We start from the raw sequence: 27,622 nt of genomic DNA, 5'->3' as shown, positions 1-27,622 counted from the left end.
CCTCATGACGCACCACCGAATGAATGCCTGAGCATCGCCTAAATTTTTCAACCTTGAACTCTGGGGGTTCCTGCTTCGATGTTCCTTCTCCTGCGTAGGCTTCGGCCTGAGCAAGCACGAGATCACTGAAAATGGCATTGGCTTTCTGGAAGATTATCGCTTTGGTGATAGTGTCTCCAGCCATTTCTTTATCCTTTATCCAGACAAGCAGCAGTCTTTCCATCTCATCGTGGACGTGGCTCCTCTTGCTGGAGAAAAGTCACGCCCTTAGAAGGAGTTGCTGCTTTGATAGCTTCCTTCTGCTTCAGGATCATTCCTTTCATAGACGGATTTCAACCATATTCCTTCGCGAACACACTTAACCACATGCCAGCCTCGTATTTCTTGATTATTTTCATCTTCGTCTCCATGGAAAACATCATCCTCTTCTTTCTCTTGACATCATCGACTTTCTTGGGACCCATGGCAAATAATGTATTGTAAGTATCACACACGATAACAGTAAATACTGTAAAATTGTTACAAAAGCGAAATCACATATACTAACCCAATGCGTACGATACTGCTGCCAGGACGAAAAGACATAGGAACGCCAATGCGTAGATCCACGATGGGATACAGTACAGTAGATGCCGACCAATAGGAGAGCAGAATCTCATGGTGGTAACTAGCATCTGAATAGGGAGATAACACATGGGAAAGCAGGAGGATGGCAGAGAGTTTACGGGCTGGCGGCGCGCGAATTTTAAAATCCGTCTCGGATACGGTCGGGCTCCCGCTCCGTACCGCCTTTCGTTGTCCAAAAAATTTTTCGTGATCAGTCGTAAAATTCTTCGCATGTCCATTCGTAAAGTGAAAATTTCGTAAGCCGATTCTTTTGTAGCTAGAGGTTTGACTGTATATGATTTATATAGTACTATATTATATAAGCACCAATGTGTTAGAAGCTACTGTAATTTCCATAAGAGTAGATTTATAGCTCTCTCTCTCTCTTCCAGCGGATTTAGTAAACGGTAGGTAAATAAGTTCAAGAACAAGTTGGACAAGATCATAAGAACTCCCTAAATGTTTAAATTAAATCACTCTGACAAAGAGCAAATGGAGTCTTTGCGGATAGAATACAAGGTCTTTGATCTCTCTCTCTCTCTCTCAATAAATAATTTCCAAAGTGTTATAATCAAGCACCACAGACCTAGACACTATAATTTATCATGCAGTGGCTACACGAATGAAACTCCGGTTAAATTTATGCGATTCAACTCGTCAGTACAAGTTTATAATATACAAGAGAAGTATTTCAAACAAAACTGGTGAAATTAGCATGACAATTAGAAAATGATAGGTTAAGTAATAATTATTTCTTTTAGGAAATATGAAATATCCTTCGGTAGCATACCTTAATAATAAAGAAGTTATTTGATCCGAAAATTGAGGTTACTGACGGACGACCACGCAGGGTTAATCAACTTATTTGAAAAAATATGAATATAAACAGTAGAAAATATTTCAATTGCTGTTTTACAAATACAATACTATCATGTTAATATTACAAGCATTACTATTGAATACAGCTGAGGGAAATACCAGTTTAATCAAAATCTGGTTTATTTCAAATATAGCTGTAATTTTTAACAACAGTAAATGGATACAGTGTGCAGCGAGAGCTATGACGAGCTAGGTGGAGAGAGGGGTAAGGGGCATGTAGAACTCCCAGCATAAAGGAGTGCGAGCTATTTAAAATCATTGGGCCACTACCGTTATTATTGCAAATATGTGATTTTTAATTTACAGCATTAGGTATTGCGGTTCTCTGTGTCGCGTATAAGTAGTAGGTTGGCCTGGGCACCAGCCGCCCGTTGAGATACTACCGCTAGAGAGTTATGAGGTCCTTTGACTGGCCAGACAGTACTACATAGGACCCTTCTCTCTGGTTACGGTTCTTTCCCTTTGCCTACACAGACACCGAATAGTCTGGCCTATCCTTTACAGATTCTCCTCTGTCCTCATACACCTGACAACACTGTGATTACTAGACAATTCTTCTTCACCCAAGGGGTTAACTACTGCACTGTAATTGTTCAGTGGCTACTTTCCTATTGGTAAGGGTAGAAGAGACTCTTTAGCTATGGTAAGCAGCTCTTCTAGGAGAAGGACACTCCAAAATCAAACCATTGTTCTCTATTCTTGGGTAGTGCCATAGCCTCTGTCCCATGGTCTTACACTGCCTTGGGTTAGAGTTCTCTTGCTTGAGGGTACACTCAGGCACACTTTTCTATCTAGTTTCTATTCCTCTTGTTCTGTTAGTTTTTATAGGTTAAATAGGAAATATTTATTTTAATATTGTTACTATTCCTAAAATATTTTATTTTTCCTTATTTCCTTTCCTGACTGGGCTATTTTCCCTGTTGGGGCCCCTGGGCTTATAGCATCCTGCTTTTCCAACTAGGGTTGTAGCTTAGCATTTAATAATAATAATAATAATATAGCTTAGCATTTAATAATAATAATAAAGTGAAATTGTGAAGGGAGAATTCGTGTAAAAAGAGGCCTGACTTTAGTTGATGTGGAAAGGCTCTGTGTTCCTGAGACCAGTGACCTAAAAACTGTTCCCTTCCTAGGTGAGCGCTCCACCCTTAGTGTGAAGCATCCGAGAATAGAAGGTACTTTTGAGGGTGCGACCTGAAGGAGTGCTTCTGCTAACAGGTTTTTCTTTCCCAAACACTATTGGAGATCTGTCCACATCTGCTGGGGCACCAACAGCAGGGTTGCAGGGTTGTCAGATGTTTGAGACCAGTAGCTCTTAAGAGCACACTTCGCAGAGCAAAGATGCATTCTCCTGAAGGGGACTAACTTATCCAATGAGGTGAGGTGTCCTAGGAGCTTTTACCAAGAGCAGCAGGAAACGACTTTAGACCCAAGAAGGTTTCTGCCACTTTCCTGAATTTTGCTACCCTGTCAGCAGATGAATACGCTCTATCCTGGGCTGAGTCAATGCCCATACCTAGAAATATGATGGACTGTTGGGGGACGAGACTGGAGTTTTCTACATTTAGCTGAATCGCCAACTTCTTGCAGAAGTCAGTCTTTCAGATATCTTGGAAACCTTATGTTCATGGCATGAGAACAGGCTGAGACAAGGGCAAAGATCCTGTTAAAGGTCTTAAGTGTTGCTTAACGGCAACGGCTGAAGCATAGCACCTAGAAGTGAATATTTTTGGCTCAAAAGGGAAACCTTAGGTACTTCCTTGGGGCAGGATGGATGGGGACCTGAACATACGAACCCTTAAGGTCTAGGGTCAGAAGGAAGTCATTCTTCCTGATGGCCTACGTAACAGTGGCCAGAGTCTCCATTTTGAACATTTCCTACTAAGAATAGATTGCTGACGAGGCCCGGAAAGTTGTCTAAGACTTTTTCTACGGCTCCTTTGGCTATCATCTTGAGATACCTTCTCTAATAAGAGGAGGTCCTTTACTGAGCCTTCAAATAGAATTGATGGGCTATCAGATTCAAAGGAGGCAGACAGTCTATGAATGGGACTCGATACCCTGAACGCGGTACTTCCATGGTCTAGGGATCAGCCCCAAAGAGTTGACACCTACACTTGTGTCTTTGTAGGCATCCCCTTATTAGTGATGAAGTTGGGGGTATGCCCTCCCTAGTAGGAGCCTCTGTGGCCACAACCTCTACAGTCAAGAGAAGTACCGTGTACGGCGAAAGATGATCTGAAGGCCTTACCTCCTAGGCTGTTGAAAGTCTGTAGGAGGAAGAGGTCATCTTTGCTGGTTGACTTGCTTAACAAGGCAAGTTCCCTAAGGGTAGTTGAGGGCAGGCATCCTTGGTGCCGCATCTTTCCTCATAAGAGAAGTCTGACCAACTTTCTCTGCTTTTCTATGGCAGCAGCCACATCTGATGGTGAAAGACAGGAGTCCATCTGGTTGGAGTTCCTCAAACAATGTGTCCCTAGGAGACAACTGTTTAGTGCATCTAAAGGTTAAAGGTATCTGGTTTCAGTTCTAATGTCATCAGAATAGATGCTCACCAGAACGTCAGCCGGACAAGCCCAACTACAGCTGTGACCTCCCCAATAAACGACAAACTCTCGGTCCCGGCGGGAATGCTAGGCGAACACGTTGTTACTGTACTAGCCGAGAGGCGTTGTGTCCCTTTCGGACGTAATTGCCCTGAAGGGAGATTATCTGCTGAAGCAAGAACTCCAGAGCTTTGGCTCCTGACCTTGAGGTCTTCAAATTGTTTCAGGGCACTCTCAACCCAAGAGACTTTCCGTCACTGTGAAGCATGATCCTGTACCCGACCATTGGTCCAGCCAGGAACTGACTTGTAATGCAGACATAGCTTTCAACGGCAAATTCTGCATCTTGGAACTTGAGAAAATGGAGGGGAGGTTAGGCGCAACTTGTCGCCAAGTACACTGGGTACCATGGTGGCAACGTCAGCATCAATAGGAAGTTTGGGCTTGGATGGGTGCCACAGTAGACATGAAAACTCCTCTGGCATGAAAGTGCTAAGGGAGACAACTTAGAAGACTTGCTTGCTTTATGCAAGTTCTTCGAGGCCTACACTTGAGCGTTATATGAATCTATTAATGTGTTTCTAGTTTGATTTGAGCATGCCACATCAACCCTATTCTTCGGCCTTTGAGATCGAGGGAATAATATTTCTATAATGTATCGCCTATTAGAGGTTTGCGAGTGAGGAGGCTCTTCAAATCCATCCCAGCGATGGATTAAGCTCAAGATCCTGATGAAATGCGATGCTTCTGAACCAGACATTGGAACCTCAAGAGGGGCTACATTAGCTGAGCTGGTACACTAGCGGGCAGCAAGATTTTCCGGAGTCATTAATAGTGATAATATGCTGATCATGAGATGGTTCCACTTTAGGGATAACAGGTGGTTCTAACTTGATAGACACGTTAGAAAAATTAATGTTTCTTTGAACGTTCTTCCTCTCTCTAACAACATTCAGTGAATGGAGAGAAGAGGTGGTGAAAGAAAGGGTGGAGTCATGCTCACTCCTAATATACAACTTTTTACCTGTAGTAGTTTGCGAAGGAATAAGAGAGAGTACTCTTCCAAAACTAGACCAGCGAAACGAAAGATCTCTTTGAGGCAGGCCACTTGGGGGGTCTCCTACGAGGACTGTGTTTATGGCATCCAATTACTGTGACATCATCTATTGCAGATGGGGGTGTGACTTGAGGAAGGGGGGGGGGGATATTCTGGCACCCTTTTTATGCCTAAAAACATTCACCTGAAAAATGTTATTTTGATTATAAAATAAATTTTTGAATATACTTACCCGGTGATTATATAGCTGCAACTCTGTTGCTCGACAGACAACTCTACGGAAAAACTCGCCAGCGATCGCTACACAGGTTGCGGGTGTGCCCAACAGCGCCATCTGTCGACCAGATACCCAGCTCTCAATGTAAACAAAGACTCAATTTTCTCCTCGTCCCACTGCGTCTCTATTGGGGAGGAAGGGAGGGTCATTTAATTTATAATCACCGGGTAAGTATATTCAAAAATTTATTTTATAATCAAAATAACATTTTTCAATATTTAACTTAGCCGGTGATTATATAGCTGATTCACACCCAGGATGGTGGGTAGAGACCAGTAATATATGTTTACACTTTTATGAGCTAAGAGTTTTTTATTTCATTTTAGAAGTTATCAAAATAACAAAAACAAAATAAATAGGTACCTGGTAAGGAAGTCGACTTGAACAATTACTCTGCCTTTTAAGTACGTCTTCCTTACGGAGCCTTGCGATCCTCTTAGGATGCTGATCGACCCCTAGGATCTGAAGTATCAAGGGTTGCAACCCATACAACAGGACCTCATCAAACCCCTAATCTAGGCGCTCTCAAGAAATGACTTTGACCACCCGCCAAATCAACCAGGATGCGAAAGGCTTCTTAGCCTTCCGGACAACCCATAAAAAAAAAAAAAACATTTCAAGAGACAGATTAAAAGGATAAGGAATTAGGGAATTGTAGTGGTTGAGCCCTCACCCACTACTGCACTCGCTGCTACGAATGGTCCCAGTGTGTAGCAGTTCTTGTAAAGAGACTGGACATCTTTCAAGTAAAATGACGCGAACACTGACTTGCTTCTCCAATAGGTTGCGTCCATTATACTTTGCAGAGATATATTTTGCTTAAAGGCCACGGAAGTTGTTACAGCTCTAACTTCGTGCGTCTTCACCTTAAGCAAAGTTCGGTCTTCCTCACTCAGATGTGAATGAGCTTCTCGTATTAACAATCTGATAAAGTCTGACCAAGCATTCTTTGACATAGGCAAGGATGGTTTCTTAACTGAACACCATAAAGCTTCAGACTGGCCTTGTAAAGGTTTAGTACGCTTTAAATAGAACTTAAGAGCTCTAACAGGGCATAAGACTCTTTCTAGTTCATTGCCTACGATCTCCGATAAGCTGGGGATATCGAAAGATTTAGGCCAAGGCCGAGAAGGCAGCTCATTTTTGGCTAGAAAACCAAGTTGCAGCGAACAAGTGGCTTTTTCTGACGAAAATCCGATGTTCTTGCTGAAGGCATGAATCTCACTGACTCTTTTAGCCGAGGCTAAGCATACCAGGAAAAGAATCTTAAGAGTGAGATCTTTCAGGGAGGCTGATTGTAACGGCTCCAACCTGTCTGACATGAAGAATCTTAGTACCACGTCTAAATTCCATCCAGGGGTAGCCAAACGACGCTCCTTGGTGGTCTCAAAAGACTTAAGGAGGTCTTGCAGATCTTTATGTTTGGAAAGATCTAAGCCTCTATGCCGGAAGACCGATGCCAACATGCTTCTGTAGCCCTTGATAGTGGGAGCTGAAAGGGATCGTCCTTTTCTCAGGTATAAGAGAAAAACAGCTATTTGAGCTACAGAGGTACTGGTCGAGGATACAGAAACTGACTTGCACCAGTCTCGGAAGACTTCCCACTTCGATTGGTAGACTCTAATGGAAGACGCTCTCCTTGCTCTAGCAATCGCACTGGCTGCTTCCTTCGAAAAGCCTCTAGCTCTCGAGAGTCTTTCGATAGTCTGAAGGCAGTCAGACGAAGAGCGTGGAGGCTTTGGAGTACCTTCTTTACGTGTGGCTGACGTAGAAGGTCTACCCTTAGAGGAAGACTACTGGGAACGTCTACTAACCATCGAAGTATCTCGGTGAACCATTCTCTCGCGGGCCAGAGGGAAACAACTAACGTCAACCTTGTCCCTTCGTGAGAGGCGAACTTCTGCAGTACCTTGTTGACAATCTTGAACGGTGGGAATGCGTAGAGATCCAGATGTGACCAATCTAGGAGGAAAGCATCTATATGTATTGCTGCTGGGTCCGGGACTGGAGAGCAATAGATTGGAAGCCTCTTGGTCAGCGAGGTTGCAAAGAGATCTATGGATGGTTTTACCCCAAGTGGCCCAAAGTCTCTTGCACACATCCTTGTGGAGGGTCCATTCGGTTGGAATTACTTGCCCTTTCCGACTGAGACAATCTGCTATGACGTTCAAGTCGCCTTGGATGAACCTCGTTACTAGGGAGATGTCTTGACCTTTTGACCAGATGAGCAGGTCCCTTGCGATCTCGTACAACGTCAGTGAGTGGGTACCTCCTTGTTTGGAGATGTACGCCAAGGCCGTGGTGATGTCCGAGTTAACTTCCACCACTTTGCCTCGAAGGAGAGACTTGAAGCTTTTCAAGGCCAGATGTACTGCCAACAGCTCCTTGCAGTTGATATGCATGCTCCTCTGACTCGAGTTCCACAGTCCTGAGCATTCCCGACCGTCTAGTGTCGCGCCCCAGTACACGTCCGATGCGTCCGAGAAGAGAACGTGGTTGGGAGTCTGAACAGTCAGGGGAAGACCCTCTCTTAGGTTGATATTGTCCTTCCACCAAGTCAGACAAGACTTTATCTTTTCGGAAACCGGGATCGAGACCGCTTCTAGCGTCTTGTCCTTTTTCCAGTGAAAAGCTAGATGGTATTGAAGAGGACGGAGGTGTAGTCTTCCTAGTGACACAAATTGTTCCACGGATGACAGCGTCCCTAACAGACTCATCCACAGCCTGACTGAGCAGCGTTCCTTCTTCAGCATCTTCTGGATGGATAGCAGGGCTTGATCTATTCTGGGGGCTGATCGTCTTGTTGTTCAGCAACGTCCTCATCAGAGGGTTCCTCATCCGAAAACTGATGAGGGAACGGCAACGGAGTGGGCAACGTCTGGCTCGCTGAGTCCGGTTGCACTGGTGCATGCGTGACGGAGCCGGACACAACATCATGGAACTGCTGCACAGTCTGTGAACTGTCAACAACCATGGGTGCGCGAGGAAGCACAGCGTCAACCCGAGACTGTCTAGACCGTCTGGGTTGTGCAGTCAACACCCTACCGGGTTGCTGAGGTTGACGCACTGCGTCAAAACAAGTCACCTCTGCTGGTTGTTGAACGTCCTGAACGTCAACCACCACCTCCGAGCGTCGCTTAACGTCAACGTGCGGCTGGCAACCCACACTGGGTCGCATCGGTGGAGGAACCACCTCAACTGACAGACGCGAGTAGGTTACCTCAGCGTCAACAGGGCGCACAACCGACCGGTTGGAAGGTTGTTGGCCAGAAGGTTCGGTAGCAACCTTCTCCGCATTAAAGTCCTCTATCAAGGACGCAAGCTTGGACTGCATGTCTTGCAGCAAAGCCCATTTAGGGTCTACGGGAGCAGGTGCGGCAACAGACGGGGTTAGCGACTGAGGCGGTACCGCTTACCATCCCTGAAAGCCTTGTTATGCATGACATAATTGTACAGCAAAACTTCAAAGGCTCGAAAACAGCTGTGAAGTTGACCTGTAAAAAACTTGGAGCGTCTCCTGGCCAGGCGCCAGGGAGAGTCTACGAGAATTGAGAAGTCTATCTGGGCAGAGGCATGAACTCCCAAGCCGAGAACTTCTCTCGTGTCATATCAGACTCTCGCTCTATAAACCAGTTTAAAAGAAGGGAAAGCAAAGGCTGTTAAGATAAAAAAATCAGTGGCTGGGAAAGAGACTAAACACTAGTTCATATAAACTACGTTTTCAATCTCTCACCGCACATAGCCTGGGGACGAGAATAAAAAACTAAAAACGTTTTATCCTTCCTCCCCGTACAGAGACTAGGGACGAGAGTAACTCGAGAACAACGTTACCCGCTTGAACGGAACGTTTTCTCTCCTCTCTCTCCCTCCGTCTCTATCTCTCTCTCTCTTTCTCTCTTGATTTCGCACCTAAGAGAAGAGCCCAATTATATTTCGTCAAAAAAACATGTTATTTGACTAAAGGAAAAAACTGAAAGGTTTTTCAAATAAAAAGTTCCTTTAAAATAGAATTTAAAACATTTAAGCTAAGAAAGAATGAACAAAACGTCAGAATCGATTTACTCTTACTGCAAAGTGAAACCGTGATACACTCTCTCTCTATCGTAACGATAGAGCGCATGTTGAACGTCCTGAACGTCAACAACTGCGTAGCATAAATAAACTAAACGTTAGTTCATCTTTGAAAACAGTACGAAGACTATCAAAGAAATTCTTTCATAAAATATTACATTTAAAAAGTTTTAAATCCTTAGCTCTTTAAAAGCTAATTACGATATAAAGGGCTCAACGTTGATTAACTTCGGTTTCCAAGTTAGGACCGCCTACTCTCAGGAAAGGTCGCATATAAACAAAACATTAAAATTTATTTTTATATGTTTATAATAAATGGAAAGTTAATCGAAGAGGCCTAATAAAGGCGGAGAGATATAAAATATATAGAGGAAAATCTATAAATAATTTATAACGTGATAAGATAATTACTAAAAGCCTAAACACACTTCCGTCTAAGGGAAGGGTCGGCCATTTAAAAGTGAAAGAAAGTCCATACTCTCTTTGTCACCATAATTAAATCTATCCAAAACGAGTTCAAGATTTAAGATGAAGATAAAACACCTGCATTGCGAAAGCTCAAAAGTAGAATATAGTACTTCACCAAATAGATGTGAAAAACTCCAGTTTAGCAACAGCGAGTAAAGTACGTCTTGTCGACACCTCGACAGAGAGAAAATTGAGTCTTTGTTTACATTGAGAGCTGGGTATCTGGTCGACAGATGGCGCTGTTGGGCACACCCGCAACCTGTGTAGCGATCGCTGGCGAGTTTTTCCGTAGAGTTGTCTGTCGAGCAACAGAGTTGCAGCTATATAATCACCGGCTAAGTTAAACATTGAAAAATAATGTTTCCATTGTTCCAAAGAATGTGTAAAATTTGAAGCATTACTAACATTGGGCAAGGTACTTGTGAGAGTACGTTATGGTAAAGGAACGGGTTTCTCATTCAAATAACCAATGGTTGTTGGGTTATGAGAATACGGTGGCTAAGGATTATAAGCCAAAGCTACCAGATATTGAACCGGAGCTGATAATGGAAAACAACCACAAAGGAGTTCCATTTGTATGTGAGCTTGGGTCGTGGCAGTGCGATTAGAATGTGCATTATCGTATGACATGGTATCATATCCATCATGCCGCAGAATTTAACCCTGTGTTGAAATGGTGGCCCATTCACTGATATCACTTGTTGGCACAGCTGCAAGTACAAACTTGTTTGCCTGAGAACAGGTCCAGGCCGAGTCAAAAAAGGCTAACACGAGCGTAATTAATGAATGTGTTGTATTTACTATCGACCCCTAAACAGTTAACTTGGCAGGAGAAGACACAAGCAATAGGTTTACAGCAACTTGGCTTGGCTAATGTTGAGGTGTAGACACAGACGAAGCGGTTCGACCAACATCAATAAACTATTATGAGTTCTGGGACTAGTCCAGAGAACTAGGAGCAGAGTACGAAGCAAGCCCAGCTCATGAGCGGGGAGGATACATCAGTCTTGACTCTAGGGTTCTGCATACGGGAAGGAGGTGTGTGTGTGTGTGTGACTTTTAACATCTTGATACATAAAAAAGCAAAAAGCCATCATGGCTAAAATTAACAATATAGGGCTCACCCCTCGATACACTAAATGGGAGGCGAGGGAGATCTATGCATTTCTGAATAATCAGGGACCAAGACTACTGGAACTGGATCTGCCTCGGGAAGCGTAGCGGCCGTAGACAAGGGATCACTAGGCACATGATCAATGTTAAGCAACAATGCATAAAAAATTAAGATCACCAATAATTAAATTATCATAAGGGTCATTGTCCTCTGTAACAGGAGCCTCAGAAAGCACATGACATGAAGGCACAGCAAAGGGGGTATCTTATAATGCAGAAAAGAGTTTACGCTTCTTGCCATTACTGGAAGACAAGGAGGAAGGAGAATAATCTCTTAGCTTATTTCATGCACCAAGAGCAAAATCTCTTCCATTAGGAGGAGGGCTACTCATAACAATACTCACATTGAGATTCCACAGAACACTATGGTCCACCCCAAAGCCAAAGCAAAGTCCTTCAAAAAGAAGGCAACCGTGTTACCCAATACAAACGGGAAAAAGGCACGCTAAAAGAGTTCTCTCTCTCTCTCTCTCTCTCACAGTTTGCCACGGCATGAGACTAGAGGCACTAGCCTTTGTTAAGCACAAGAGTAGATCAGATAATAAGTGCACTTAGTGACAATGGTAAGGAAAATACATAGCAATAAGCATTACAAGGGTAATCCACTGTGGATTATTCAAGTCATGATTGTAGAAAGAAGAGGGTAAATCTCTTATCTTAACGGCGACAAGGACAGAAGTGGAAAATACCTGAAACCACACATATCACTGCCCTGCAATGGGGTTGTTAGATAATCAATCATAATGTGATTGAACCCTTTTTTTTCATTAATGTTTAGTTGTAGAAAACAGAACTAGGAGTAACCCATTCAAGAGTATCGGCGAGATTGGAAATTATTTATGAGCTATAGTTTTGGAATTTACACAGTTTATAATGTTGAGGTGTACACACAGACGAAGCGGTTCGACCAACATCAATAAACTGAAATGGGGAGTTCTGGAACAAATCCAGGGAACTCGGAGTACTGAGAGTACGAGGCAAGCCCAGCTCATGAGCGGGGAGGATACATCAGTCTTGACTCTAGGGTTCTGCATACGGAAATGGGGTGGGGGGGAATTTTAACACCTTGATACGTCAAAAAGCAAAAAGCCATCATGGCTAAAATTAGCAATATAGAGCTCACCCCTAGATACACTAAATGGGAGGCGAGGGAGATCTATGCATTTCTGAATAATCAGGGACCAAGGCTACTGGAACTGGATCTGGCTCGGGAAGCGCAGCGGCCGTAGACAGGGGATCACTAGGCACATGATCAATGTTAAGTGACAATACATAAAAAATTAAGATCACCAATAATTAAATCAACATAAGGGTTGTTGCCCTCTGTAACAGGAGCCTCAGAAAGCACATGACATGAAGGCACAGAAAAGGGGGTATCTTATAATGCAGAAAAGAGTTTACGCTTCTTGCCATTACTGGAAGACAAGGAGGAAGGAGAATAATCTCTTAGCTTATTTCATGCATCGAGAGCAAAATCTCTTCCATTAGGAGGAGGGCTACTCATAACAATACTCACATTGAGATTCCACAGAGCACTACGGTCCACCCCAAAGCCAAGTCCTTCAAAAAGAAGGCAACCGTGTTACCCCATACAAACGGAAAAAAGGCACGCTAAAAGAGTTCTCTCTCTCTCACAGTTTGCCACGGCATGAGATTACAGGCACTAGCCTTTGTTAAGCACAAGTGTAGACCAGATAATGATAAGCACACTTAGTGACAATGGTAAGGAAAAGACAAAGCAATAAGCATTACAAGTGGATTATTCAAGTCATGATTGTAGAAAGAGAGGGTAAATCTCTTATCATATAGGCGACAAGGATAGAAGTGAAAAATACCTGAAACCACACATAACACTGCCCTGCAATGGGGTTGCTAGGTAATCAATCTTGATGCAATTAAACCCTTTTTTTCATTAATGTTTAGTTGTAGAAAACGGAACTATGAGTAACCCATTTAAGGGTATCGGCGGGATTGGAAATTATCTTTTAGCTACAGATTTGGGATTTACACAGTTTAATTTTACTCGAATTGAGCAAAGTTTTTTTTTATTCCAATTTATTACAACATCTATCTTCTCCAACATTTAAAATAAAAATAAATAAATATATCACTATTAATTACAGAATATAAGATATATAGAATGCAAACAACTTTATAAATTTATTTTTTATCTTTTTAATATTTGAAGAAAAACATTTCAAAAATCAAAATTTCACAGTAATACATGAATAAAAAAAAAATCAGGATGAAATTTAAAAGTTATTGCTTGAAATACCCCACAATCAGGGGTTTGTGAACCTTTACAATATTTCTAAAAGTAACAAAGTAGATAGAATTTGAAATTGAAAATTTTTTTTGAGTAAAACTCAAAGATTTTCTTCATTTACCTTCACAGATAGAGCTCTTAGGAGATTGCTACAAGGCTCCTGGTCCCCTATCTTTCTACAAATATATTATCCCCTCTTATGATGAGCTAAAATTATTGATAAAAGCTTATAGTGGGGTTTCATAGTTGTCAATTGCTCATTGTTGCCAGGTTCAGTTGCTTTAAAACGCACCTGGATTGTAGTCGTCACCATCTTTTTGTAATTCCCCTTTCTTTTTTGCCTTATATTCAGACACCCTCTTTCTCCGCTTTTTTTTTTTTCTTTTTATGAATAGTTTTATACTCATCCTGCAGTCCCTAAGGAATGGTGTCAATGAGTTAGCAGTTTACCCAATATTAAGCTCAAGGGCCACAACATGTAATGCACTGAACACAAAGGTTATTTACTAATCGGAAGATGTACTCTCACACATATTGTTATTGTTGCCCAACATATCGTATGAAAAACAATAAAATACGAATACTGTATAAACATAAGTATTGACAAATTTTCTCATGAAGTCATGATTTCAGTCGTTGCTATGGCCAAGATGAGGATATTCTGGGTATATATGCATGAATGAAATTGCCATTTCAGCCTGTAAGGAAGCTTCTAAATGACAATCTTTTGTCTGGCAATGGACCATACCTTGTACAGCGTAAAAATGATGAAAACACAAAATGGCTGTGACCAAATATGGCTATTTTCTAGGCCGCCGATACCCTTAAATGACTGAGAAGTTTGTATCCGCGTAAGAATAAACTTACTTTATGCCATTTTCTTACATAAAGAAGTTTCACTTCTTAAATTAGTTTATGAAATATGATATTTAGTATATCAGGGTGCAAAAACAATCTTCTTTCTTATTAGATATTAGTCCAAATCTCCCATCTATCATTATATAAAAATCATGCCCTGCCCATCCTGAAAAGGTTAATGAATCTTTCCGGTATACCTTGTTTTCATAACAACCGTTTAGGAATTTGTCCTTATTCACAAATACGTGGAATTTTGCTCTTCTTTGTTGTTTCCTTTTCAGATTAATTTTTGACAGCATTAACTTTTCTGTAGAGGACAAACTTCTGAACTCATGACAACGATAATGATGATGATAATAGAATGCATAGATCATGCAGCAATTTATACAAATTGTATCATCTAAATATCACTTATATGGGTTCCCCATCATATCATCTAATGATATTAAAATTCTTTTTATCCAATAATCCTTCTGATCTCCAAACATAATCAATTACTTTTTTCTGCTCATTAGTAAAAATTCATAAATGAAGAAATATTAGATGGAATTAATGAAGAAAGATTTTGTTTCATTAAGGGGACCGTCTGCCATTTTTTTTCTAATGATCCAAAATACACCATTTCTATATATATTTTAGACATATATAATACCTTCATCATATAAAAATTTAGAGTCATTTGATTTATTTGAAAAATCATGATATGAAAAAAGTTTAGGTACATTTTTCACCACTAATATGACACCATTTGTATAGAATCTTTTACTATACAAACTGCATTATAAACCGAACAATTGTGTGAGACGGAATTTTTATTTCCTTTTTATTAATTTTGTATTAATTATTATTATTTTTCCTCATCTAGACGCACAATAATCGTGAAAAAGAATGTAAAAATAAAATCCAAATTCCGTCTCACAAAATTGTGGGATTTTTATTCCTCTTTTCAATGATATCTTTTTCTCTAAAACCAAACAATAAATAGGCCTAAGTGAGAAAAATTTACCTAAGTGTGAATAAACAGATTTTGAGCGTAGCGAAAAATCTATTTTTGGGTGAGGTAGCCATGTCGTCGTGATGGAAGTTCCTTCAAAGGTAGCTTCCTAGGTATATTTGACTACAGTGATATATCCCAGAGAATTTACCAAAGGTATCCAGAATTCTAACTCCTGGAGCGAATATCCCTTAAAATATTACGAAGGGATATCACGTAATATCAGAGGACATATTCTTGACACGTCTCATGGCTATCTACACCCCTCATTAGAGCTTTCACTACGAGGGGAAAGAGAGGCAAGAATAGGGTGAGTCGTTCCAGAGACATTGCTCTCGACGAGTCACTATTGCTCTGCAAATAGTGCGCCTGTCTGCCACCGCGCGGCGCCACCATCATTCTTTCGCTTGTAGCTTCGATAGACCGGTGTTTTTCCCAGTTCTCTCACGCGATTTTGGAGTTTTTTGGAGTCTATGATGTCTTCCCCAGCCTCATCAGCCTCTGAAAAGTTGAGTAATATCTTTATCTCGTGTAAATGTAAGCTCTTGCCAGTTTTGCTTTTCGTTTGAGATCGTAATTAACGTAACAAGAGCTGTTGCCTGCTGGATGGCGTCAGTGACGCAGTCGTTCTTCTGTTCATTTAGTTAGCCAGAACGACCTTTTCCCGGCATTTATACGCTTTAATAACTTTAGCTATTTAGATTTTTAGCTAGGGATTCTTATATTATGTCTTTGTTGTCGTGAATTTGGCTATTCTGATCGAGCCTCACGAGTGCTAGGCTTCTTAGCCTAGGCACCCTCACACTTCATGCATGATATAACCATCCTGGTAAAGTTGTATTGAAGCACAGGCATTATTTTACACTTGTTTGATATTAATTATGCTTTCCTCTTCCAAGATAGTATACAGAGAGTTTCGGTGATTGATTCTCAATGCTCCTAGGCTACTAGCCTAGGGGCTTTAGTATACTTTCATACATCTCCCCATTGCTCTTGTATTGCCTTTTAAGGGGAGACTGACCCCTCCTATACCTTTCAAGTCGATACCAATCTCCTAGGAGATTTAAGAGCAATCCCCTTCCCTCTGATTAGCCTAGGCTATTCTCAGTTTTCTTTGCTGTGAACAGAGTTCTCGCAAAGTTTTACTTTCTCCTAACCACTGAGTCGGTTTTGAGTTTAGTACGGGACATCAGAGTATTAGTCTGTGTTAGGCATCTCCATGTCTTGGTGAAATGACTCCCCAGGTCAGGTTAACCCTGGATAGGTACGCTCCTCGGACACCCCTTTAAGGGTATACTCGGACGCGCTCGACCCCGACGCCAAAAAAAATTCTTGAAAAATCAGTTTTTGCAGTAACCTCCTTTTTTCTTTTGCCAAAAAAAACTTCAATGAATGCTTAAAACAACTGTAAAGATAAATACTACTCATCTGCAGAAAAACTATTTATTATGAATATTTCAAAAAATTAAGTAGAAAAAAAAAAGACCTTACATAAAAATTCATAAAAAAAGGTTTATACATATATACACAAATCCTTTTAGGAATTGATTCTTGAATGTTTAGGACACATCTTGATGTATTTTGGATGAAGTCAGACCCATGGAGGTGAAGATCTGAAATGAGAAAAAAAGGGTAACTTTTTTTGGCCAAAAAAATTTGTCCAAATTTCATGAATTTTTTTGGGTACCCAAATGAAATAGGAAGTGGCAAATTTTTTTAGGGAATAAACATATGTTATCCTAAAATAGAAATATGTAAAAAAATCTTCATTATTTTGTAAATTACATTTATATCAGGGGCCATATCTAAAGGTAATTTTTTGAGTACTTAGAAATTTCGTAAAAAAATACATATATTTAATATATATATGATATTTATGCAGGTAAAAATATACCAAAATATCACAAATTCTATAGGGAACAAGAATATATATAGATAGGGCAACTTACGCTTCGGATATGTCCACAAAATGGCCGCCAACCACACTGACTCAGACTCCCTAATCTGCCACTTGAAATGTAGGAAGGGTATGTCAATTTCAAGGTGTTATTTACTAATTTAATTATTCTTGGATATGCATAAAAATTGTATGATGGGTTGCTGGATAATTGTCGATTATTATACGACTATAAAATTAAAATTCTGACCCAAAAAAAAATTTTGAAGGGAAATAAAATCGAAAAAAAAAATGTAAAACAATATAATATTTTAGCTAAAAAAATTTGATGATATCCAATCAAAAAAGAAGTAAACAAAATTTTCCGACAAATAAACATCTAGAGGAATCATTACTCTGTGATAGTTCCTTAGTACGTAGTAATTTTGAAAGAAATGGGAAAAAACGAAAAAATGGCAATCGCAGGAAAATCGAACACATACCTATATATACGCCATATCTGGCTAAAAATAAAGATAGGCATGGGTAGCCAGATCATCTAGAAACACTTTCCAACACTATAAAAATACAAGTTTTGCGACACTACTTGCCAATTCCTTACGGTAACATGACTAAGCAAAAAAAATGCAAAACAAATAAAAAGGGGCACTCGCGGAAAAATGGCCAACATTCTAATATACGGCATTTCAGAAAAAAAAAAATTCAGCCACGTACTAGGCAAACCATCAAGGCACATTTTCCGACAAATAAACATCTAAATGAATCATTACTCTGTGATAGTTCCTTAGTACGTAGTAATTTTGAAAGAAATGGGAAAAAACGAAAAAATGGCAATCACAGGAAAATCGAACACATACCTATATATACGCCATATCTGGCTAAAAAAAAGATAGGCATGGGTAGCCAGATCATCTAGAAACACTTTCCAACACTATAAAAATATAAGTTTTGCGACACTACTTGCCAATTCCTTACGGTAACATGACTAAGCAAAAAAATGCAAAACAAATAAAAAGGGGCACTCGCGGAAAAATGGCCATTCTAATATACGGCATTTCAGAAAAAAAAAATTTCAGCCACGTGCTAGGCAAACCATCAAGGCACATTTTCCGACAAATAAACATCTAAATGAATCATTACTCTGTGATAGTTCCTTAGTACGTAGTAATTTTGAAAGAAATGGGAAAAAACAAAAAAATGGCAATCACAGGAAAATCGAACACATACCTATATATACGCCATATCTGGCTAAAAAAAAAGATAGGCATGGGTAGCCAGATCATCTAGACACACTTTCCAACACTATAAAAATATAAGTTTTGCGACACTACTTGCCAATTCCTTACGGTAACATGACTAAGCAAAAAAATGCAAAACAAATAAAAAGGGGCACTCGCGGAAAAATGCCCAACATTCTAATATACTGCATCTCAGATGAAAAAAAGACATGCACGTGTTAGCCCAACCATCAAGGCACACTTTCTAACACATAAACATGAAAAAAAAAATCAATAATATACGGCAATTCCTTACTACGTAGTAAATTTTTACAAATATTGAAAAAAAAACAGAAATTGGCAACCGCAGTTAAATACCCAATATACCAATAACTACGTCGTATCTGACAAAAACAAAGTCACGCATGGGTAGCCAGATCATCTAGACACACTTTCCAACACTAAAAAAGCAAAAGTTTTACGACACTATTTGGCAATATCTTACGGAAAAATGACTTGGCAAAAAAATGAAAAAAAATGAAAAAGGGGCACTCGCGGTAAAAGGCCCAACATTCTAATATACGGCATCTCAGATAAAAAAAAAGACATGCACGTGTTAGCCCAACCATCAAGGCACACTTTCTAACACATAAACATGAAAAAAAATCAATAATATACGGCAATTCCTTACTACGTAGTAAATGTTTACAAATATTGGAAAAAAACAGAAATTGGCAACCGCAGTTAAATACCCAATATACCAATAACTACGTCGTATCTGACAAAAACAAAGTCACGCATGGGTAGCCAGATCATCTAGACACACTTTCCAACACTAAAAAAGCAAAAGTTTTACGACACTATTTGGCAATATCTTACGGAAAAATGACTTGGCAAAAAAATGAAAAAAAAAATGAAAAAGGGGCAGTCGCGGTAAAATGGTCCTCGTGGTGATGAACGACATTTTAACTAAAAAAAAAATCATGCACATGGTAGCCAAACAATCCACCAAGACCTTCCACAACTGATAACCTATACAAGTTGCACCATTCTACGACAATTTCATAATACGTAATAACTTTGATAATTATGCAAATTACCTTAGAAGGGTAAACTCGGTCGCGCTCGACCCCGACGCGTCTCAGAAATCGGGGAAGGAGTACAGCTACAGCAATGCACATCTGGACACTACTAGAGCGTGTAGGGGAGACACCTACTGCAGGTCGATCACCCACAAATTCAGTCACGGGGGTGAGTCACGTGAGAAAAACCTCTTTTTTTTTGACGCTCGGGGTCGCGGACGACCCAGGGTTAAGCTAGACCTCCCTAGGCCATATTTGGGAATTTTGTTTGACAATTCCCCCTTCCCTGGCCTAGCAGACAGTCCTGTGCCAGTAGCCCCTAGACCGAAAAAAAGATTTCTTCATTGCCTAGGGTCTCTGGTACGAGATTCTGCTCTCCTGCGAGTCGGGGTCCTACGGACACCCTCTCCCTTGACTAACCCAACCTGGGGAAATTACTTCCCCTATCTAAGGTTACTTTACGAGAACAGAATCCTCTAAGTTGGGTAGTGCCTTCGGACATTACCTTAACTATAGGACACCTACTCCTCCCCGCTATCCCTTTCGTGTTGAATGATCCAACACCCTCCTGGCCGTCGTTCTACATTGACCCTAGGGTTCTTGTAGGACTGGCCTGAGGCTTCCCATCGGCCGCCAGCTAGGCCGGCTGCCGGCGGGCGTCCTCATATTCTTTAGAGTGTTCATCGGTCCTCCCTTGGACTGCCTTCCATTATCCCTCATGACTGGGATATGGTTGGGTGGAAGCCCAAATTTAATTCCCCCTTCCACTTGAACCCTGGATGCAGGCCGGCAAGGTTGAACCCTTGCCTTCCTCTATCCATTCTTTCTCTCGTACTTTCATACTGGGCCAAAGATATTGGACATTCGGGTACCGACTGCCGGCCGCTGAGTAGCCGGCCACCCAATCCTAGTTCTCTGCCGCCGACTGCCTTGGTTCCCCTTGATGGAAGGATCCTCGGCATCGCCGGCCGTCAGATCCATGACACTGCCGGCAGCCGGCAGAGCCATTGCCGGCCGGCAGATACTACTGTCGGCTGGCAGTAGTATCTTCCGGCCGGCAGGGCTGTTGCCGGCCGGCAGAGCCGCCGCCGCTGGCAGGACCGCCGGCAGCCGGCGGCCTATCACTCAATGTTCTGAAGACAATACTTGCCTTCAATAGCCCAGTATAGGCCGGCATGTGCCGGCCTGCCCGGCAGATGCTGGCAGGCCTGACAAGTCTGACAACTTGTTGCCAAACAGTCAGTGCTGTAGCCCAAAGTTTTTTCCAACCTACATGGTGCTTCATGGGCAGACTATTGTGAGACCATCACATATAAGAGAGCGATTCTCTCTTCCTTTAATGGATATGATCCATTATTGTCCTTAATCCCCATTATTGAAACTGGAAGATTGTGTTAAGGGGACCGTCCGCCATTTTTTTTTCTAATGATCCAAATTACACAATTTCTATATATGTTTTAGACATATATAATACCTTCATCATATAAAATTTTCAAATAATTTGATCGAAAACTTTTGGATTTATTAGCAAAAATCATGATTTAAAAAAAATATTTAGGTACATTTTTCCCTGCTACTATAATACCAATTGTATTGAAACTTATACCAAAAAACTACTCTAACAACCGAACAATTCTGTCAGACAGAATTTTGATTTTCCTTTCTGTTTTTTTTAATGAATTTTTATTTTTTTTCCTCGTCTAGACGGAAAATAATCGTGAAAAAAAATGTAAAACGAAAATCAAAATTTTGTCAGACAGAATTGTGGGATTTTTATTCTTCTTTTCAACGATATCTTTTTCTCTAATATCGAACAACAAATAAGTGAGAAAAATGTACCTAAGTGGGAATAAGTATGTTTTTGAGTTATGAGCTCCCAAAGATTTGCAGCAAACTTTCGCTTCTTTTCTAAAAGAAATCAAGATAATATTATTATGATAACTTTTATTGTTTATTCCTACATAAATGCACCCTAAAGGAGGTATTTGAACCCTCAGTTTACTATTCCTATGTTATGAGTTGCCAGCGATCTCTAATTGTTGCCAGTGTTTTAGCTAGCAGGTTTCAGCTTTGTACTCTTATCCATATTTCCCTCTTTCTTGGTTCTTTTTTCTTGTTGTCCACTTACTTTTTGTTCTTTCTATCACCTTATGTAACATTGGCATTGCTATAAAATTCCAGAGGACGTTGTGAAAGCACAATCAACATACGAACTTCAAGTAAATAAACACATGCATTATAATTTATATATGTCTTTGGAAACTTTGCTGATGTTTTCGTAGCTGGTAGTTTTCATTCACCTACCCTCTACCAATGCCTTTCATTTCTGCCAGAAGTACGAGATTTCGAAACATGAGAGAGAGAGAGAGAGAGAGAGAGAGAGAGAGAGAGAGAGAGAGAGAGAGAGAGAGAGAGAGAGAGAGAGAGAATCATGAAAGCATTTGGCTGATATAGATGGCAGTTCAAATTGAGAGAGAGAGAGAGAGAGAGAGAGAGAGAGAGAGAGAGAGAGAGAGAGAGAGAGAGAGAGAGAGAGAGTTGAATAGTTATCATAGTATTTGTATAAATGGGAGTTTTAAATTATTCGAGAGAGAGAGAGAGAGAGAGAGAGTTGAATATTGTTATCATAGTATTTGTATAAATGGGAGTTTTAAATTATTCGAGAGAGAGAGAGAGAGAGAGAGAGAGAGAGAGAGAGAGAATAAAAGTATTTGTATAAATAGCAGTGGTAAATAATTCGAGAGAGAGAGAGAGAGAGAGAGAGAGAGAGAGAGAGAGAGAGAGAGAGAGAGAGAGAACTGCGCATCTGTCAAACTGTCATACAGACGACGCCATAAGGATGACGTCATCATTTAAAGACCGCTATATCTTCATTGTTTGGAAAAATGATTGACTATTTGTTCTTTCTATAATCTTAGGTAACATTGGCCTTGCTATAATGTTCCCGAGGGCGTTGTGGAAACACAATGTACATACGAACTTCAAGTAAACAAATGCATGCATTATAACTTCTATACATCTTTGGCAACTTTGGCTTCTGTTATTGTAGGAGTAGACTTCCATTTCTGCCAGACGTACGATAGATCGAAATATAAGTGAAAAATCGCTAGAGATATGCAAAATTAACACACAAAGATGATTTTGTCAAACTCAGTCATGCAGACGACACAGTAAGGATGACGTCATCATTTAAAAACCTCTATATCTTCCTTATTTGTAAAAATAATTGGCTGAAACTTCTGGGGAGTATGTACGACATGTTTACGCATACATAGAAGCAATAAAACGATTTTCGATTTCTGAAAGTTATGTCAATACCCCATGGCGGACGGTCCCCTTAAGATACACTAATATCATAGGATATCATCTTCCCCTAAAGATTCTTAAGAATTCGGTTTTCAATATTGGAGGAGGTCATAGCAATTGGCTAGACAGGAAACACATGTAGGTGTCTTTCCTACTTATAGCTTACCCTATCCAAGCTAATATAACATATTATGTATGATGAAATTTGAGAATTTCACCGAATACTAATAGACTTTTCCTTTCTTTACAGGAGGAGCATCCCGAGTGCGGGAATAGTATTTGCCGGGTCCGCAGTAAGAACTTCTACGGCCACGACATGTGCAGGGCCCATGCTCGCTGCGCTGTCACCAAGGGGGCTCTCAAGTAATGGGACTCGCAGGTATGTACCGTTTGTACTAACCTAGTAACAGAGGCTTTTGATGACCAAAAGTCAACTGAGTCAAGGGACGCAACAAGGGAGAAGCTGCGTAAATGGGTTAGGGGTTTTCAGAAGAATACTTCCGGCCCATACCTTCCTAATGAAAGGATGAGGTCATGCCTTTTCCCTAGGGCATCTTTGGATGTTGTCATTCCCCAGGCTCAACCTGAGATTCCCCTTGTTCAGATTCCGGTAGAATCTGAAGTTTCGAATGCCTTGGAGAACATCCAACTTGAGGACAACATGTCAGTTGTCTCAAAGGAGACTGAGAACAATCTCCTAGTGGAGGAGCTGGATCAGGCGGATGATGTTCCACCCGAACCACTACCGGAGAAAGCCGATACGATTTCAGTGTCATTGGCCATAGGGAATGAGCCGGTGCCTTCTACTTCCTCCACTGCGCCCCAACTGGATTCGATTACGAGTACTTTGCACTCGTTGCTGTCCATGGTGCAAGACATGCAACAGAAATCGACCGAGAAGGAGGCCTCTTTTCGGACCGAAATCCATCAACTGGTTGCGGCACGTTTAGCTCTGAAGAAGCTGAACGTTAACCCTGGACAGGTAGCGTGGTGTCAGATTTGGCCGGGAAGCAGCGCAAAAACTCGTTTTTTTCGTTTCTGCGCATAGACGCCTTGCAGGCTCTGGCTTGTCTACCAAGGAGCCGTTAGTTGCTCACCAGCTTCATCGCAGGAAACATTCGCCACTTCTCTACTCAGACGCATTCGCCGGATATCGCCCTCCAAAGTTGGAATTGTTGCATATTAGCAACCACGTTACCGTTACAGGGGTATTCACGCATACGCAAACATTTTGCTTTTTACATTACTGTATTATTATTTAGTGAAATAATGTAATTGTGTCTATTGGAACATATCAGTGAATGGTGTAGCTACTTGTACCAAACGCCATTTTGTTTTGAAAGCAGCAAAAATGTGATTTTGAGGCTAATTTCTAATTTTCTATTTTTTCCTGTTTTCAGATTTCAGCATGGCGAAGAAATATCTCAAGGAGGAGGATTTTTTGGAGCTCCTTTTCGTCAGTAGTGATGAAGAAGAGCCTTTGACCATTACCTTTGAAGAAGACACTATCCAAGACGACCTGGTCGACAATGAAACCTTGCTGCGTGAGGAAAACGAGGATCAACTTTTGGCTGCTGAAGAAGCGGAAACAGCGCATGAAGAGACGAGATTTTGCTGTCTCGCACGCAGTTCGTCTTGATTCCCTTGTTCCTGTGACTCCTGCAGAATCTCCTGTGCCTTCTTCAGCGTCTCCTGGGCCTTCTTCAGCGTATCCTGGGCCTTCTTCAGCGTATCCTGCGGTTCCTGTGCCTGATCTTAGTCCCGTGGAGATGAGGAGTAGGAAAAGGAGGAGAGGACCTCTTTGCCCTGCAGAAGGTGTGGCATTGAAGAGATTGCCGGATAACTCCTACAAGGCTAGGGACAACACGAAGTGGCACTCAGAGCCAAACCCAACAATGCCACCAATCTTGAAGATCGACCAGTTTGACACTGCCGGTCCTACCATGGCTGTCTTCGGGTGTAGGACTCCTGCTGAAGTGTTTGACAAATTTTTGACAAATATAACGCTTGCAGAAGTGGTCATCCACACCAACGACAAAATCATCACCCTACGGAACAAATACAAGCGGCAAAACGACCCCACCTTCAAGGATTTGACCCTCATGGAGTTACGTGCCTTCCTTGGGATCCTCATCATGACAGGGGAACGGAAGGACAATCATCTGACAGCAGAAGAGATGTTCTCCAAGTCTCTAGGATGCCCCTTCTACAGGAGCATCATGAGTGAGCGCCGCTTCGCCTTTATTCAGAGGGCCCTACGATTTGACAGCATTGCCACGAGGGAGGAGCGTGTGAGACATGACAAATTTGCTCCCATATGGAATTTGTGGGACCAGGTCATTGCAAATTGCATTGCAAACTATGAACCCAGTGGGCATCTTACTGTGGATGAGCAGCTCCTCGCCTTCAGGGGACGGTGCCGTTTCAGGATGTACATCCCGAATAAACCAGCAAAGTAAGTAAAAGGTTTTAATTATATATATATATATATATATATATATATATATATGATAGATAGATATATATGATAGATAGATATATATATATGCAATTTTTTTAATTTTTTTTATAGGTCTAGTTTTGTTTTCTTTATATTTATTTCTTTTATTTTGTTTTCTTTTCTCTTAGGTATGGCATCAAGTTAGTTATGGCATGTGATGCAGACACGTTCTACATGTGCAATGCCATTCCCTACCTGGGCAAGGGAACTACCAATACAAGTACGCCCTTGGGAGAATACTTCACGATGGAGCTAACCCGACCCTTCAGGAAGGCTGGGCGTATTGTTACGACAGACAACTGGTTTACTTCCCTGCCACTAGCCAAGGCTCTCCGTGAATGTGGGATGCATTTAGTTGGTACTATTCGTCCCAAACATTACCTGCCTACTGTGTTGCTGACAACGCCCCTGGAATTAGCCGAATCTGTTGCCACGTATAATTACAAGGACAAGGTCACCATTTTGTGCCAACGTGTGAAGCCGACGAAAAGGATCCAGATTCTTTCCACAGTTCATCACAATCCCAGTTATTGAGGATCATAAAAGTCACATGCACATGTTTTATAATGCCACAAAGGGAGGAGTTGACACGTTCGATCAGATATGTTCTGCCCTGACCTGCAGCAGGAAGACCCGGAGGTGGCCCGTATGTGTCTTCTATGGGATTATCAATCTTGTTGTAAATAATTCCTTTTTAATCCACCAAAATTTGCCTGATAACACCTTGTATAACAGGAGGCAATTTTCTGCGGAATTGGCCATGGAACTCGCCCGTGATGCAGCACTTTCAAGACTCACAAGCAAGAGGTACCCCCCAAGGGACTTGACTTACCTCATTTGCTCTGTTTTTGCGGTACAAGAGCCCGAAGACGAGAGTCCAGACACTCCAAAACGAAGTGAGAAGCGCAACAGATGCCCTCTCTGCCCTTCTTCTTCTAATGTCAGGACCAAGCTTTTGTGTGGCAAGTGCCATAAGCCTGTTTGTAACTCGCATGTCAACTACACCTGCGACCAGTGCCAACTCACGTAGTAAGTTTCACGAATTATTTTTCTTACCCGTTTATACTTACTAAAAATAATTTTTAACCTTTTTGCTGTCATCTAGGGTCATCATAGATTATTTATTTACCATTTTATTGCATATACATCAATTATTAGTACTCTTTCTAGATATGCCTTTCTTTTACGTCAATTGCGCACGGTACGTGTTACATTTGAACTAAGCTTTTGCCCAGTTTATATTAACTATATATAATTCCTAAGGTTTTGCCATCATCTGGGATCATTGTAGATGACTTTTGGAAAAATTCATCCAAATATAACAAGTATTACCACTATAAATATAGCATTCCTTTCACACAAATATTTTGTAGTGATTTAGCGTATACAAAAATTAACCGCTTTTTCTTTTCTTTACAGATCTGGCAGTTTTGCTGATATCGGCGATGTTTTTACATCAAGTTGTGCACACAGGACTCTAGTTGCAGCACACAAGTGGTTTTTTGTTCATTGTTTTATTTTAAAGTGTCCAGTGCAAGTCATTTATGAAAATTTTTATTTTTATACTTATTTTCGTATTTATGTAAGTACAGTGTTATTTTATATTCATTGTTTTTTTCTCCTACACCAGTAGAAAGTAGACTCTTTAAACTAGTAAACTATTAAAAAAAAAAACATGTAAATTGGTATCCTCCCTTTAACCCCCCAAAGGGAGCGTAACACATATGACACCACGCTACCTGCAACGGGTGAGTTTGGCCACGCTACCTGTCCAGGATTAAGGATCCTCCTGCCTTCTCTGACGTTAAACCTTGGAGGTACGCAGACCACATGCCCATGTCGGGCGGGAAGATCTTCCTCTCAGATAAACTGGGTACTGTCCCAGTAGAGGATATTGAATTCTGGCCCAGCAAAGGGTCCTACCAGGACTGCTACGTCTGTTTCAGGAGGGAACCAGCGTCCAAAGAGGAGACAGAGCCCAAGGAAACGATTGTCCTTGAACTCTCTAAGGCTCAGGCCTTATTGACCACCACCTTAAAGGAGAGACCCTTTACTAGCTCTAAGGTGCCGGCTCTCAGCAAGAAGCACCCGTCCTTCATTGCTGATCCTCAACGTGCCTTCCCCTTTATGGATAAAGGGCTCAAGGCAGCCTTAAAGACAATCGAGGCAGGGAAACCGTGCCCTACACTCAGAGTGTAGACCCTTCTCCCTAACCTTTCCATCAGACGATGCGGACTGGAAGGATATCCACAACACCTTCACAGTCGGGAAGCTGGAGGCAGATATTGCCGGACGACAGTTCGGCGAAGACCTCCCCAAGCTGTCGGACTTTCTCCTGCGTAGAGAGCAGGAGACAAAAGAACGCTTAGCCGCTTCCTTGTCTCTACAGACTGGCCTGGAGACAATGGCAAGCATCCCAGATAAA

At 41.3% G+C, this 27,622-nt stretch overlaps 2 protein-coding genes across 2 annotated transcripts in view; one reads left to right on the top strand and one right to left on the bottom strand.

Moving 5' to 3' along the window:
• The window catches only part of pbl (epithelial cell transforming 2 pebble), a 501,682-nt gene that overhangs the window by 71,058 nt on the left and 403,002 nt on the right, over positions 1-27,622 (bottom strand). The gene's annotated exons all lie outside the window — the stretch shown is intronic.
• LOC137646975 (piggyBac transposable element-derived protein 4-like) lies at positions 24,255-25,353 on the top strand (the record flags this gene model as incomplete). The annotated part of the gene is made up of 2 exons (XM_068380047.1): positions 24,255-25,152; positions 25,326-25,353. Coding segments are annotated over exons 1-2 (888 nt in total), but the record flags the coding sequence as incomplete, so codon positions are not given.

The sequence above is a fragment of the Palaemon carinicauda genome, chromosome 9, assembly GCF_036898095.1.
Source record: "Palaemon carinicauda isolate YSFRI2023 chromosome 9, ASM3689809v2, whole genome shotgun sequence".
NCBI classification, from domain to species: Eukaryota; Metazoa; Arthropoda; class Malacostraca; order Decapoda; family Palaemonidae; genus Palaemon; species Palaemon carinicauda.
Note: the sequence above shows the minus strand (reverse complement) of the source record. Positions and strands in the feature narration are given on the sequence as shown.